This window comes from Cyclopterus lumpus, chromosome 20, assembly GCF_009769545.1.
Source record: "Cyclopterus lumpus isolate fCycLum1 chromosome 20, fCycLum1.pri, whole genome shotgun sequence".
Classification (NCBI taxonomy): Eukaryota; Metazoa; Chordata; class Actinopteri; order Perciformes; family Cyclopteridae; genus Cyclopterus; species Cyclopterus lumpus.
Window position 1 is genome coordinate 9,652,568 of NC_046985.1, and position 12,004 is coordinate 9,664,571.

General features: G+C 41.8%; 2 protein-coding genes across 4 annotated transcripts; one reads left to right on the forward strand and one right to left on the reverse strand.

Annotated features, from left to right (window-relative positions):
- Positions 1 to 993: 993 nt before the first annotated feature.
- On the reverse strand, positions 994 to 9,060 carry tram1 (translocation associated membrane protein 1). 2 transcript variants are annotated; one of them, XM_034560185.1, is made up of 12 exons: positions 8,946 to 9,060; positions 7,321 to 7,739; positions 5,791 to 5,854; positions 4,298 to 4,416; positions 4,096 to 4,212; positions 3,939 to 3,997; positions 3,680 to 3,764; positions 3,432 to 3,502; positions 3,203 to 3,307; positions 2,949 to 3,092; positions 2,210 to 2,361; positions 994 to 2,028 (listed from the first exon to the last, which is right to left on the reverse strand). In XM_034560185.1, exons 2-12 carry the CDS (start codon positions 7,441 to 7,443, stop codon positions 1,958 to 1,960), a joined length of 1,110 nt encoding a protein of 369 aa, XP_034416076.1. In that variant the 5' UTR covers positions 7,444 to 7,739; positions 8,946 to 9,060; the 3' UTR covers positions 994 to 1,957. The 2 variants fall into 2 exon arrangements, with proteins under 2 accessions (XP_034416076.1, XP_034416077.1); XM_034560186.1 differs by lacking the exon at positions 7,321 to 7,739 and having other exon boundaries at positions 8,946 to 9,055.
- Positions 9,061 to 9,187: 127 nt separating this feature from the next.
- Positions 9,188 to 11,801, forward strand: xkr9 (XK, Kell blood group complex subunit-related family, member 9). Of its 2 annotated transcripts, XM_034560188.1 has the most exons (5): positions 9,188 to 9,287; positions 9,941 to 10,065; positions 10,278 to 10,411; positions 10,658 to 10,872; positions 10,950 to 11,801. In XM_034560188.1, the coding sequence occupies exons 2-5, from the start codon at positions 9,952 to 9,954 to the stop codon at positions 11,579 to 11,581; spliced, it is 1,095 nt and encodes a 364-aa protein (XP_034416079.1). In that variant the 5' UTR covers positions 9,188 to 9,287; positions 9,941 to 9,951; the 3' UTR covers positions 11,582 to 11,801. The 2 variants fall into 2 exon arrangements, with proteins under 2 accessions (XP_034416079.1, XP_034416078.1); XM_034560187.1 differs by lacking the exon at positions 9,188 to 9,287 and having other exon boundaries at positions 9,968 to 10,411.
- Positions 11,802 to 12,004: the final 203 nt, after the last annotated feature.

Genomic DNA, 12,004 nt, shown 5'->3' on the forward strand with positions numbered 1-12,004 from the left:
ACAAAATAATATAATGATGTTTCACATCAAATTAAATAGCTACAATAATTAGTAAGCCGTTTTAAAATGCTCCAAACACAAGTCACACAATACTAAAATAAAAATATATAACAACACAAAATAATAAAACATTAACAACTTGTTTAATGTTTAACTTTTTTTTTTAATGCTGTATTTGCATGTATTGAGTGAGATATATAGTCTGGTACATGAGAAAACTCAAATGGCACAGATCGTGCCCAAATGCCCTTTTTGGAGACCTTGCCTAAACTGTCTTTACTAACAAGGCTCTAATTTAGTCAAACTTTGCAGAGATACTGTTCATATATTGTGCTATGAAGTGTAAACATTTCAACTGCATCATTCAAAAGAGATAACCATAATAAGTGTTTTTTAAAAGCGAACCTGAAACTTTTTAATTTATGTGTGTCATCTTCATATAAAGAAAAATAACTCTGACAGTTATTTCTTTCAATAAACATTTTATTCCTTTGTAAGATAGATAAACAATCAGGACAAGCTGAGAAAACCAAATACACTTCTGATATACTGCTGGAGACAACCATGACTTACTGTGTAACTAAAATCCGTTAATTGCTTTATTCTTTCGAATAAACAAGTATTATCTAGGCATTTGATTCTTACAATAGTTGACTGCCTTCCATATATTTTGTAAATTCATTTTATGGCATGTAAGTGAAAGGCATATATCAACAGTCGATCAGGCTCATTTGGCACGTTTGTACTGGGGAGGGGGGGGGGGGGGGGGGGGGGGGGGGCAAAAGAGCCAACAAAATATGGTTTTCTTACACTCAGTCCGTGCTTTAACAACAAATCATTCTTGTGGACATTTTAACTTTAAGCAATAATATGCAGGGACAAACAAATACAATGAACCCATTCCACTTAAACAGCAAATAATTATGGACCATATATAAGACAGTCAGTCAATCAAACTAAAGGGATGTTTTGCCTGATTTTTACAACGTTTTGTCATATCTCAAAACTAAAACACAGTGTGTTCGATTAATGACAGTGTTATAGGCATACTGGCAATAGAGTGCGCATCATTTAATGGCAAGAGATATGTTCTTTTGTGTCTAAAAGCTGCTCTGAACTAAGATAATTAAATGCTACATCAGGTCACTACAGCTTTAGTGGCAGTTTTGCACTATACTTAACTGAATATACGTATAGTAGGACAGAGAGATGGCTCCGGTTTCCTGCTTTTATGCACACTCCCCTATCGTATTCCATGCATGGATATTGAAAATCCTCTACTTTGCTTTCCATCTTCAGATGTCTGTTGGGCAGTGACACAGTAAAAACATTGTAACAGTGTCCTGCTGTGTGAGTCTGAACAGTCTGTGGCGTGAACCCAGAGATTATAACAGGACTGTATGCAACCTTCACTGATGGGAAAAATAAGAGATATTATTAGGAAATTCAGATTATTATTTTTTTTTTACAAATATCTCTCCAAAGAAGGGCAGGAGTCAGTGGCAAAGAAGAGGAGCTGCTAGCACTTATAAATACAAGAAAATAGGGAAATAAATCACAAGCTGGAATACACATTGTTTTGGAAAAAAGCATGACATGACCTGACTTGGGAGAAACATTGAACACTGAAGGCATTATTCCTGAATTTTTACACACCTTATACAAAACAATCTGTATCAATAGGCACTTCTTTTTTCATAGTTTGGGAATTAGTTATGTTTTTATTCAAAGTGGCACAGCAGAGCAATGATTCTTAAATCAAGGCGTGCTGGACGACTGCCGACAAGCAAAGCTAAATGCATTCTGGCTCTTGAAGTCCAGCTGGGAGGTCAGTCCTTTCTGGGAGATGAAGATGCAAATTGTGAGCGAGGCGCTGGAGGGACTGTTGGTCGGATACAGCCCCGAAAGCACGGGCTGAGATGGTTCTTTGGGAAGGACGCGATAGAGGGGAATGTATTTATGACGACTTCTCCTTTCTTGCTCTTGGTGAATCGCCTGCGTGAGCGTTCACGCCATTTACTCCATTGGCTAAAAAACAAAAAGGACACACCCACATTAGTTCCATTATATTAATTGCTTATGTCAAGTGCGTGTGGAAACATTATGCTTATACTAAGAAGAAATGCATATCGTCTAATGTCCGGTGCTTTGCAGAAGAACACATGTACAACCATGTGATTGCGCCCCATGCGTTGTGCTCGTTGCTCACCTTTGTCTTTCTTTGATTTGCTCTTGGAAGGAACTGGTTTCTTTTTCAAAGTCTGGGCTTGGGCATGCTCTCTCCACCGGCGCAGCTGGAAGTTGATAAATTTCCACATCATGAAGGCCTGACTGAGGCAGATGGCAGCCAGGACGGTTATCCTAAAAGGTTGATAAAGAAGCATGTTGTTTGATACTGCGAAAATCAGATGCAAATTATGACCTCTCTCAAATCCTCGGCAAAAATATTGCTCCACCCTCAGATACTCAGTAACACCCAAAGCAGTCCATTATGTAGGGGTAATGTTCAGTGACATACTTCTTGATTTCCTACAATGCTGATAACTCAATAACTAATTTCATTCTAATCTATCGAAGTTGGTGTTGGTGAAATACTCTCTTCCTCTTCTACAATGCAGCCCTTCCTGTACGATTGTTGAACCTCAGTATTACACGGTGAGTGTAGAAATAAGCTTTTGTTCATTTAGTGGCCAACCAGATGTGGACGGATTTACTCCATGAATTAGAACATATAAAGAAAATGGACAAAAACATGCATTACAAGCAGCAACTTAAGTACTGCGAAATACATATTTAGGAGTGGATTTTTTTTTGTGGCTTGATGAATGTTGAATAAAAAATAAAAAAATAGACAATTGCTTGTAGATTTTCAGATTCATCCAGTTGGCAGTTCCAAAAAATATTTTTGGGGATGAAATAGTCCCGTTTCTCCTCTCAGACACACTTACCGAACAAAAATAACATTAAAGTTCCCTGCAGCCAAATCAAAGCCTTGATTCTCAGATGTGGCGAGGCCAAAGCCCACGGTGAGGACGGACAAGGACAGGGTGAGCAGCCGGCCGAGCACAAACAAGACGGCCCATATGGTGAAACTGGAAGACAAAGAGGAGGACGTCTCACCACCAGTAATTCTTAACTGGTAAAACTTCCACAGGCTATCGCCTAATGGTGAGTGCACACCATTCGGAACATGACAACTCACCCAGTTTGTCTGCTCTCGTTGCTGAAGTAGATCAGTCGGGAAACGTGGAACAGGAGCTCGACAAAGTAGTGCAACACCAGCAGGACCAGACCCAGACGGTTGAGACTGAAAGACACATGATCACATGATTCCCCTTTATTACAACTGATAGGAACAACAGGGGGTGGGGGGGCTTTACAATGACACATGTTCAACACAATCATTATTCCAAAGTATTCAAAGTTCTTACTTCAGAATGTAGGCGCCTGCAATGTGGACCAGGTACAGGAAGATGTACACAAGTTGGCGTGGAATATCCTCCTAAACAATAAACACAAAGGATGGGAGGCCAAGAGCGGTAAATATTGACTCTGCACGTGGAATCAAGCAAGGGGAGTACGATTCTTTGAAACAATGCAACATAACCAAGGATGTCAAAACAGGAAGTAGTCCGAGGGCCCAAATGGACCCTGGAGTACGTCATGATGTCTCACAAACCTTTTTAGTCTTTTGGAAATACAGTTCTGGCAGAGCGTGTAACCAGTAGGCCAGCTGACAAACAAAGAAGAATTTCAACTGGAATCTGAGGGAAAACGGGAGTTACAAAATAAAATAAAAAAATTATAATTCAGTACCATACTTGAAGCTCTTATAAAATAACCAGTAAAGTAACACATGGCAGCATTTTTCTAGTCTATTTAAACCACAAAGAAAAAACGAAAAGTATCTCTAGAATGCATCCACATTACAAACGTACGGCATCAGTGTATGGGGATAACCCTCCCACAGGCTGACTGGATTGGACAGGAGGTTTTCCTACAAAACAAAGGCATTTACATTACAATCATTTACATTTTTGGAGGGGTAAAAACATATTTAGCCAAGAACAGCGACAGCTTAGCTACTGTACGTACAGAAAGCAGGAGGCTTGCACCCCAGCCAAAGGAGAACAAGTAGAAGGTGCTGAGCTGGCCCGACTCATTGAACTTGCTGTGCTTGGTTTTGGAGAAGTGCTTCTTCCTGTTGATTTTCTGCAAAGATAAACAACAATTAAAAAAAAAAAAAATGCAGAACTAAAAATGTAAGTTTGTGAAATCAAGCTTGTGTCTCACTTACATCCAGCACATACTCCTGGATAATGGCATGCATGATGATGGCCACCAGCATGTAGAAGAAGGTGGTGGCCAAGTCCTTTATGCCATGGTGGAAGTGGTTCACGGTCGTCTCCTCTGGTTCTGCAGAACAACGCAGGGAAGACAGACACAGTTATCACAATGAGCATGATAAACATAAAATAAAAACCTTTATCTGGCAATAGGCTACATTCAAAAACACATAAAATTGGGAGGTGGCAGTACTGGCGTTACAGGAAAATCAAACGTTTTTTTTTTTTTTTTATTGGTGCCATTTTTCAAATTCTTGGACATGTGCCATAGGATTTTCACAGAGCACAACACCTGCCCTTATCTTTAGGGGGTGTCGTGCTAGTAATAAACAATAGGCCACGAACCACCAGTTTATGATCAAGTGAGATTTATTAAATCAATACACCTGGGTAAAAGCAGATTTGAATGGTTAAGAACATGCATCTTATTTTGCTTAAAAAAATAAATAAAATTAGAAACATTTCAGAGAATGTTGCTGCGTGAGGCCCAATGCGTTTCACTCACATACACAATATCAGATGAACCCTGTTCATCCTTAACATGAACTGTTGAGCCATTTTAATTGAATGTAATCAAGTGATTCCCATGTTTAATAACCTTAATTCCTGAGATGATGCGTGAGGATTAGTGAGTCAGGGCTGTGCAGTATTACACCACTTTGACCGTCTCAGCACAATAACACAACATATTAACATACAAACATAACATGCATATCATCTATACAGCCTGCGGCCTGCCATCTGTGAAACACTGCGTATAATGTGATGAGTTGTAGCACAGAGATAGATGACACACAAGGATTCTGAGGCGGTGCTCATGGTTTATGCAACCACGTAATGAAATCAGTCCAATCATTTGTTAAAGTCAGCACTGACAACAACAAAAAATAATTAAAACACAGTGGCGTTACTGAATGTTTCACGACGGAGCAATTTAGGTGCTGCCAGTTATTTGTCTAATTAGATAAAAGCTGTAAATAAGTTACAGAGCGAGCTACGGACTCAGATAAGAACTGAATCACCAGCTGGCAGCCTGCAAACCTCCAGCCTGTACCACAGAGTATGACTAAGCTCTGTGGTTGTACATTCCTTCAACAGTATCTGAAGTTGGCAACGAAATTGTTAACCTTGAAATGAGCAGGACTTGAATGGAGAGGCCTATTTTACACCATAGCCCAATTCACCCGGTACAACCTTGCCACAAGAGAACTTTATAAAATCAGGCAGACTAAATTTAGCTCCAAAAAGGAAAAAAAGGAGCTCTCAAATGGGTTTGTGTAAAGCTGTGCGGGATCCGCTCTAGAATCTAAATGAGAGGCTGCCAGCAGGACAACTCTGAGAAAATACTGCATCGTATGTTGAAGACAAATCATGCAGTATCAATTTTAACACATCATCTGCTCTCACCACATATCTCGAGCTCTCATTTCAACCCTTAACTTACCATTTGTTGATATGGTGACATTGTACTGGACAGTTATGAATAACACAGCAAACTTTGAAGTGACCTGTAGATGGAAGAAGAAGAACAAAAATTAGTAATGCAGGCCTGTACACGTGCACACATACATGTGTTCTGTGAAATGGCGAAAAGGGTGCATTTATTTATACGTCTAGGATTCCCTGTATGACCAATAACGGAGTGACTAACTGTGACTCAGAGGAATATTGAAGTTTAAGTGGCATATTGGTTTTAATGTCTCATAAGAATGATACATTGTGGCAATATGCATTGCGCAATACTGCTGTGATATCAGAAAAAGGTATGATAAAGCTCTACCAACTACTTCTGTAGATTACATACATATTCAAACTGAAATAATCACTTATTATATATGGGTAATGTAACTGATGTGTGATGGGAAACTAAAAAACGATCCAACTAATAAGTATTGTTGCCTATCCGAGAAGCAAATAGAAGTCAAATTAGCCAAATAATAACGGTACAACCGGAAGTTGCTTCGACTTCATTCACAAAAGAACAAATGGGCGACAAATTAAATTGAAAAACACAAGGGAGAAGCAGTCACTGTTTAATTAAAGTGTCATAAACAGACATGTTGAAAACGTCCACGCTGCCATTAAGATAAAACGCGTACGTTGCAACGGCTGTTGGCGCAAAAAAGGGGATTTTACTTTGTAGAACGAAGACCGGAAGTAGTCGAAACTCCCGCAAGCTCGACACTAATGGCGCCGCTTTTCACCCAGGGTGAAACACGGAGCATCAATTTGAGCGAAACGTCGACCGGGGTGCAGCTCCGAGTCGGTGGGTCGGTGTGACCGGGGTCCCGGGCCGGCGGCCCGACGGCACCGAGTCGCACTCGAAACGCAGTTCCGCCTCCAAACTTTCGGCGCGAGCGGGTTTCTGTGTTGACAGCCCTCTCCGGTCGTTGTGTGATTGCCACGTAACACGTCGACGCATAAAGCAACCGAGTCGCGAGCGTTGTGCGATTATTGCAGCCACCGATGCAACGTTGCAAGTCTACAACAAGCAGAGGACGTTTCCATAAACAAAAATGGAAGATGCATCCATAAATTACACGTGAACAACTTTGGGTGTTTTTTTTTTGTTCATTTATTTGTTGGTATGATCAAACGGCGGGCCTGCAGACGGGCGATTTGAAATATCGATTTCAACATGGGAAGCAGCCAGATGGACAGTGGAATATAATGACCACGTCACTTTAATAAAGACACAACAAAACCCGCATTATAGCCCGAATTGCTAGCCCGAATAAATCAATAAGCACGTGGGTTGAACGCAAAAGCGAGGTCAGCCGTGCAGACAAAAACTTTCGATCACGAGAGGAAGTAGTTTGAAGAATAGATCAGACAGCCATGTCACTTTCCAGGAGGACAGATGAGGAGCACTCGGCATCCCGGACCTCAGAGGTCCGTCCACTCTGCTCGCGGAGAGAGCATCCCCGGCGTGACCCACGACCCAAAACCCATTCAACATGTGGACGGGACTTACCTCAAACATGAGCCCGAGAAGGAACACCATAGCCAGGCAGGAAACAATATCTGCATGGTTCTGGATGACAAACTCATGGCTCAGCATTGGCGGATTCTTGGTGGTCTTCTTTCGGATCGCCATGTCGACACTCTTCGGCACCACCTTTGCTTTACGCGGTACAGATGTAGTCGGTTTTTCTATCTGCTATGATTATTATTATTATTATTATTATTATTATTATTATTATTATAATTAGTAACCGCCTGTACGAGGACGCTCAAAGCTCCCTCTTGCTTCCTACACGCGAAGGGCCAGGCAGCAATTGAATGGCACGTCACTCTTCTGCGAGTGGGAGGGTCGAGCTGCTGACTTCGACCAACGAGACTCTTTTCCGCACAGGAGAGAAACAGCTCGGGCTCTCGGTCGCTCCCTAGAGGCTTGGAGTATAAGAGAGTATAGTATTATAAACCCAGTGCCTTGGAATATAAGAGAGTATAGTATTATAAACCCAGTGCCTTGGAGTATTGGAGTATAGTATTATAAACCCAGTGCCTTGGAGTATTAGAGAGTATGGTATTATAAACCCAGTGCCTTGGAGTATAAGAGAGTATGGTATTATAAACCCAGTGCCTTGGAGTATTAGAGAGTATGGTATTATAAACCCAGTGCCTTGGAGTATTAGAGAGTATGGTATTATAAACCCAGTGCCTTGGAGTATTAGAGAGTATGGTATTATAAACCCAGTGCCTTGGAGTATTAGAGAGTATAGTATTATAAACCCAGTGCCTGTATAGATGTATTTTGTGTCACTTATTTCTGACAAGAGAATGTTTGTGGAGCTTTAGTGGAACCATTATCATTTAATGGCCTTATTTGCTTTCCTGCCAAGAGTTAGAGGAGAAAATTGATACCACTGCCATAATTGGACTGGTATCAATCTTTCAGCAAGAAAGCAAATATTTCCTACAAATTCTGATGTATATTATGTCAAATGTATTCCTTTCATCAAAATACTACAAACTAGTTATAGATGCTACACTCCAGGGACTTTGCTGACGGGTACTCATACACATCGTGGGTAAGGGGGGACAGTACAGATCCACAGCTCAGTTTGTCCTGGGGCCCCCTGGTGGTTGATCCTGCCCTGAGACGCGTCACCTACCTATAACCACATTGTCAAATGTATTCCAAACAAAACACAATACGATAAACTCATACTTGAAGTGAGTATATGTAAGGGCTGCTTTCATTTATTTAAGAACACATGATGAAGATCATCGTATTAAAATCTAGCCCTAATGGGAGACTATTATGGGATAATGGTGAAAGATAATGTGGCTTAACAGCAGAACAAGTACAAAACAGTAATAAAGTCAGTATACTGACTGAGTAATGTCAGTTATATGTTAGCCACCATGAGCTACTGGTCATACCCGGCCAAATAAGGCTGTCGCAGTGTCAGTATTTCAAGTGTACATTGTGTTACTCTGTGTTTTGAAAATACGAAGTGCATTACAGTGTTCCATACCTTGGATAAAGATTGTCCTGCACTTAGTGTAGGTGTTTAGATTACAGGAAAACCACTGCACAGCAATCAAAAGAGACACCTGTCTTTGAAAATGAAGCAATACGTCTGGGTTTACCTTGGCATGTCATCACTGCTGGCTGGAATATAAGCCGTCGAAATATGTCTTCATGTCTAAAGGAGAACAGATTGGGACAGAGAAGTTGAAGCAGGAAGTGTTACCCATGTCATACACTGTACACACACACACACACACACACACACACACACAAACAAACACACTTCCATGCACACAGGCACAAGATCTATTATGTAATTGTTCCTGTTTATACAGAGGGTTGTCACTGAGGTGGAGCTTGTCCTGACTCATGAGACAAGGAAACGGAAAGAGAACTACCTCATGTAGAAGTTTTGGCCACTGCTCCTGTACACAGCTGTCTGCCATGGAAAAAAGATACCGGTAAGCTGAATTGATTGTGACATGCACTACTAATTGTGTGTGAATTAAGGCAGAATGTGATCAATTTGGGATTTGTATTTGAGCTCAGAATAATTTGTCAACAATCTTTATGAAAATACAAGAAATGAAATCAACTTTGGCTTCATTTTATTAATGGTGAAGATAATATGAATGTCATTTTTAATACTGTGCTATCTTAAATACGTTTTTACTGCATTACTTTATCACCTTTCATTAAACAGTTTAATATTATATTGAGGATCAAGGAAGTAAAGAATAATGAAGTTATTCTGTTATTGAGAAAATAGGTTTTAAAATTCCATTCAGGTGTAAAGAAAAAATAAAATACAGTACGTCTTATAAAATAGTTTTTTTATTACTCCTGCTGATATCATCATGGATTATTTTCCTATCATGTTTGTGAGTATGCCATTTAGCAGGACCCAGGAATAACATGTTTATGATGAGTTCAAAGGGCAGGAGACGGTGACACAGCAGCAGTCTGCAGTCACGTTGCATTTCATCACTGTCATAAGATGTGACCACTGTCATAAGATTTGTGGTAAATCTGCACAAGATTTCAGCAAAATGTATGCGCGTGACAAGCACTGTGTCTTTTCCGTGACACTCATCACGTCCTAATGCTTTTACAGATTGACCAAAAATGGCACCTGATCTGCTGGGGTCCATTACCAAACTGTCTTCAGCCACTTCTCTTCAGAACCTTCAAACCAAAACTGATCGAATCACATTTCTACCTTCATCCCGGAGCAAAGCGGTTGGTCGAATTTCTCAACTGGCGACAAAATGCTTCCATCAGACATCCTCTACACTAAACTGCGATGGTTATTAACCATTGCTGGACTGTTCTTGTATGTGGGGGACATTTGGACGGACATCCAACTGGCAGTGAAATATTTTCAAGAGAGTCATTTTGTGTGGACTGGCCTGACTCTGGTGTTTGTTCTGGCTGGGCTGCTGGTGACGCAGGTCTTCAGCCATACCTGGTACAGGGACGACATGACCGATGTTCTGATGAACGCTGAGGGAAAACCTACCATATGTGTCTTGTCCAAAGGTGGACTTGTTTTCCTGCACCTTTTTGGCATGGGCATCTTCACCAGGTGTGACTTTGTTAAGAGTGCATAATTGTATTATTACGTAAGCTGCTCCTGTGGAATGCATGTTGTGTCTCAAAATGGGTGGAATGAAACTCCCGCACAATGTCTATGGGCCAACTGGAATAGCCACATATCAGCTGCAGCAGTGCATTGTAGAATGTGAATCATCGTGTGCGCTGCAGCAAAAGAGGAATGCATGTTGGCAACGAGGTGTCTGACTTGCCGTTGTGTTTGGCCCCCTGTTGCTAGGTATTATCACCTGCTGAAAAAGGGCTTCAAAGTGGTTTGGAAATCGACACATCCCTATACAGTGGATGAGAGGAGAGATGTGCATCACAATTTGTTTTGCATGGCTACAGATCTGAGCATGCTCAAACTGTTTGAGACTTTCCTGGAGAGCGTCCCCCAACTCCTTCTACAGCTCTACATAGTGCTGGGCCACGGGGAGTGCTCAGTCTTGCAGTGTAAGTAGTGGCAGAAAGTGACATATTTCAGAAAATTGTGTGTGTCATCATGTATAACATCTGTCCATTTCTTTCAGATCTCTCTATGGCGTTCTCCTTCTTTAACATTGCCTGGTCCCTGGTTGACTATCGCCGCTGCCTGCACAGATCCCTCCCACACATCGTGGAGATGCCCTCTGGCCTCCCCACAGTAATCTACCTCCTCTACAAGCTCTGCACCATCACCAGCCACATCCTCAGCTACACCCTCCTCCTCATACTGAGCCCCTACAGCACAGTAGCCCTAACCGTCATCTGGCTGCTGGGGACGACCTGGACACATGCGCTTCAGACCAACTTCTGCTCATCCGGAAGGCTTGAGCTTCTGTACCGAGCAGTCATCGGGGTCATCCTCACGTTCAGCTTTTTCAACGTCAAAGGACAGGACACCAAGGTCGCCATGATCATCTACTACTTGTTCTATACTTTCGTAAACATTACGGCTCCTTTACTGCTGGCTTTGTTGAAGCCAGAGCTGCAGACAGACACATTTTTTCTGACAGTCAGTGGGTTAATCTTTGGAGGATCAGTGCTGGGGCTGGTGTGCCTCGTGCTGTACTACCAGCTCCTGCATCCCAGAGAGAAGAGGCGAGAGGCAGACGAGGTGGACGGCCTGGGGAAGGAAACACAGGCTTCAAGGAGAATACACAACTTTTTACAGCCTGGATAATCTATTTCTGGTTATGGCAGTGTAGAGAACAGAGAACTACTGAACAATTCGATGAAGAAAAGAAGAGAGACGTCATCTTGATGTTGTGCTTGCTATTCAGTAGTGCTAACAGTTATCTTACCATCCTCTGAGGAACATTTGAATAAAGTAAGTATATACATTACATTGTATTTATTATAGGGCTGCACGGTGGTGTAGTGGCTAGCACTGTCGCCTCACAGCAAGAGGGCCGCGGGTTCAATTCCCGGTCGGAGCGGTCCTTCTGTGTGGAGTTTGCATGTTCTCCCCGTGGCAGCGTGGGTTCTCTCCGGGCTCTCCGGCTTCCTCCCACAGTCCAAAGACATGCTGCAGGTTAATTGATCTCTAAATTGCCCATAGGTGTGAATGTGAGAGTGAATGGTTGTATGTCCCTACATGTGCCCT

What these genes read in the sequence shown, in the direction of transcription:
- xkr9 (XM_034560187.1), top strand. Translation starts at nt 10,095, where the DNA reads ATGCTTCCATCAGACATCCTCTACACTAAACTGCGATGGTTATTAACC. An exon ending in GGCATGGGCATCTTCACCAG is followed by an intron (nt 10,412 to 10,657) that starts GTGTGACTTTGT and finishes CCCTGTTGCTAG; the next exon opens with GTATTATCACCTGCTGAAAA. An exon ending in GGAGTGCTCAGTCTTGCAGT is followed by an intron (nt 10,873 to 10,949) that starts GTAAGTAGTGGC and finishes CATTTCTTTCAG; the next exon opens with ATCTCTCTATGGCGTTCTCC.
- tram1 (XM_034560185.1), bottom strand. Translation starts at nt 7,443, where the DNA reads ATGGCGATCCGAAAGAAGACCACCAAGAATCCGCCAATGCTGAGCCAT. An exon ending in GTGCAAGCCTCCTGCTTTCT is followed by an intron (nt 3,998 to 4,095) that starts GTACGTACAGTA and finishes TTTGTTTTGTAG; the next exon opens with GAAAACCTCCTGTCCAATCC. An exon ending in ATTTCCAAAAGACTAAAAAG is followed by an intron (nt 3,503 to 3,679) that starts GTTTGTGAGACA and finishes TTTATTGTTTAG; the next exon opens with GAGGATATTCCACGCCAACT.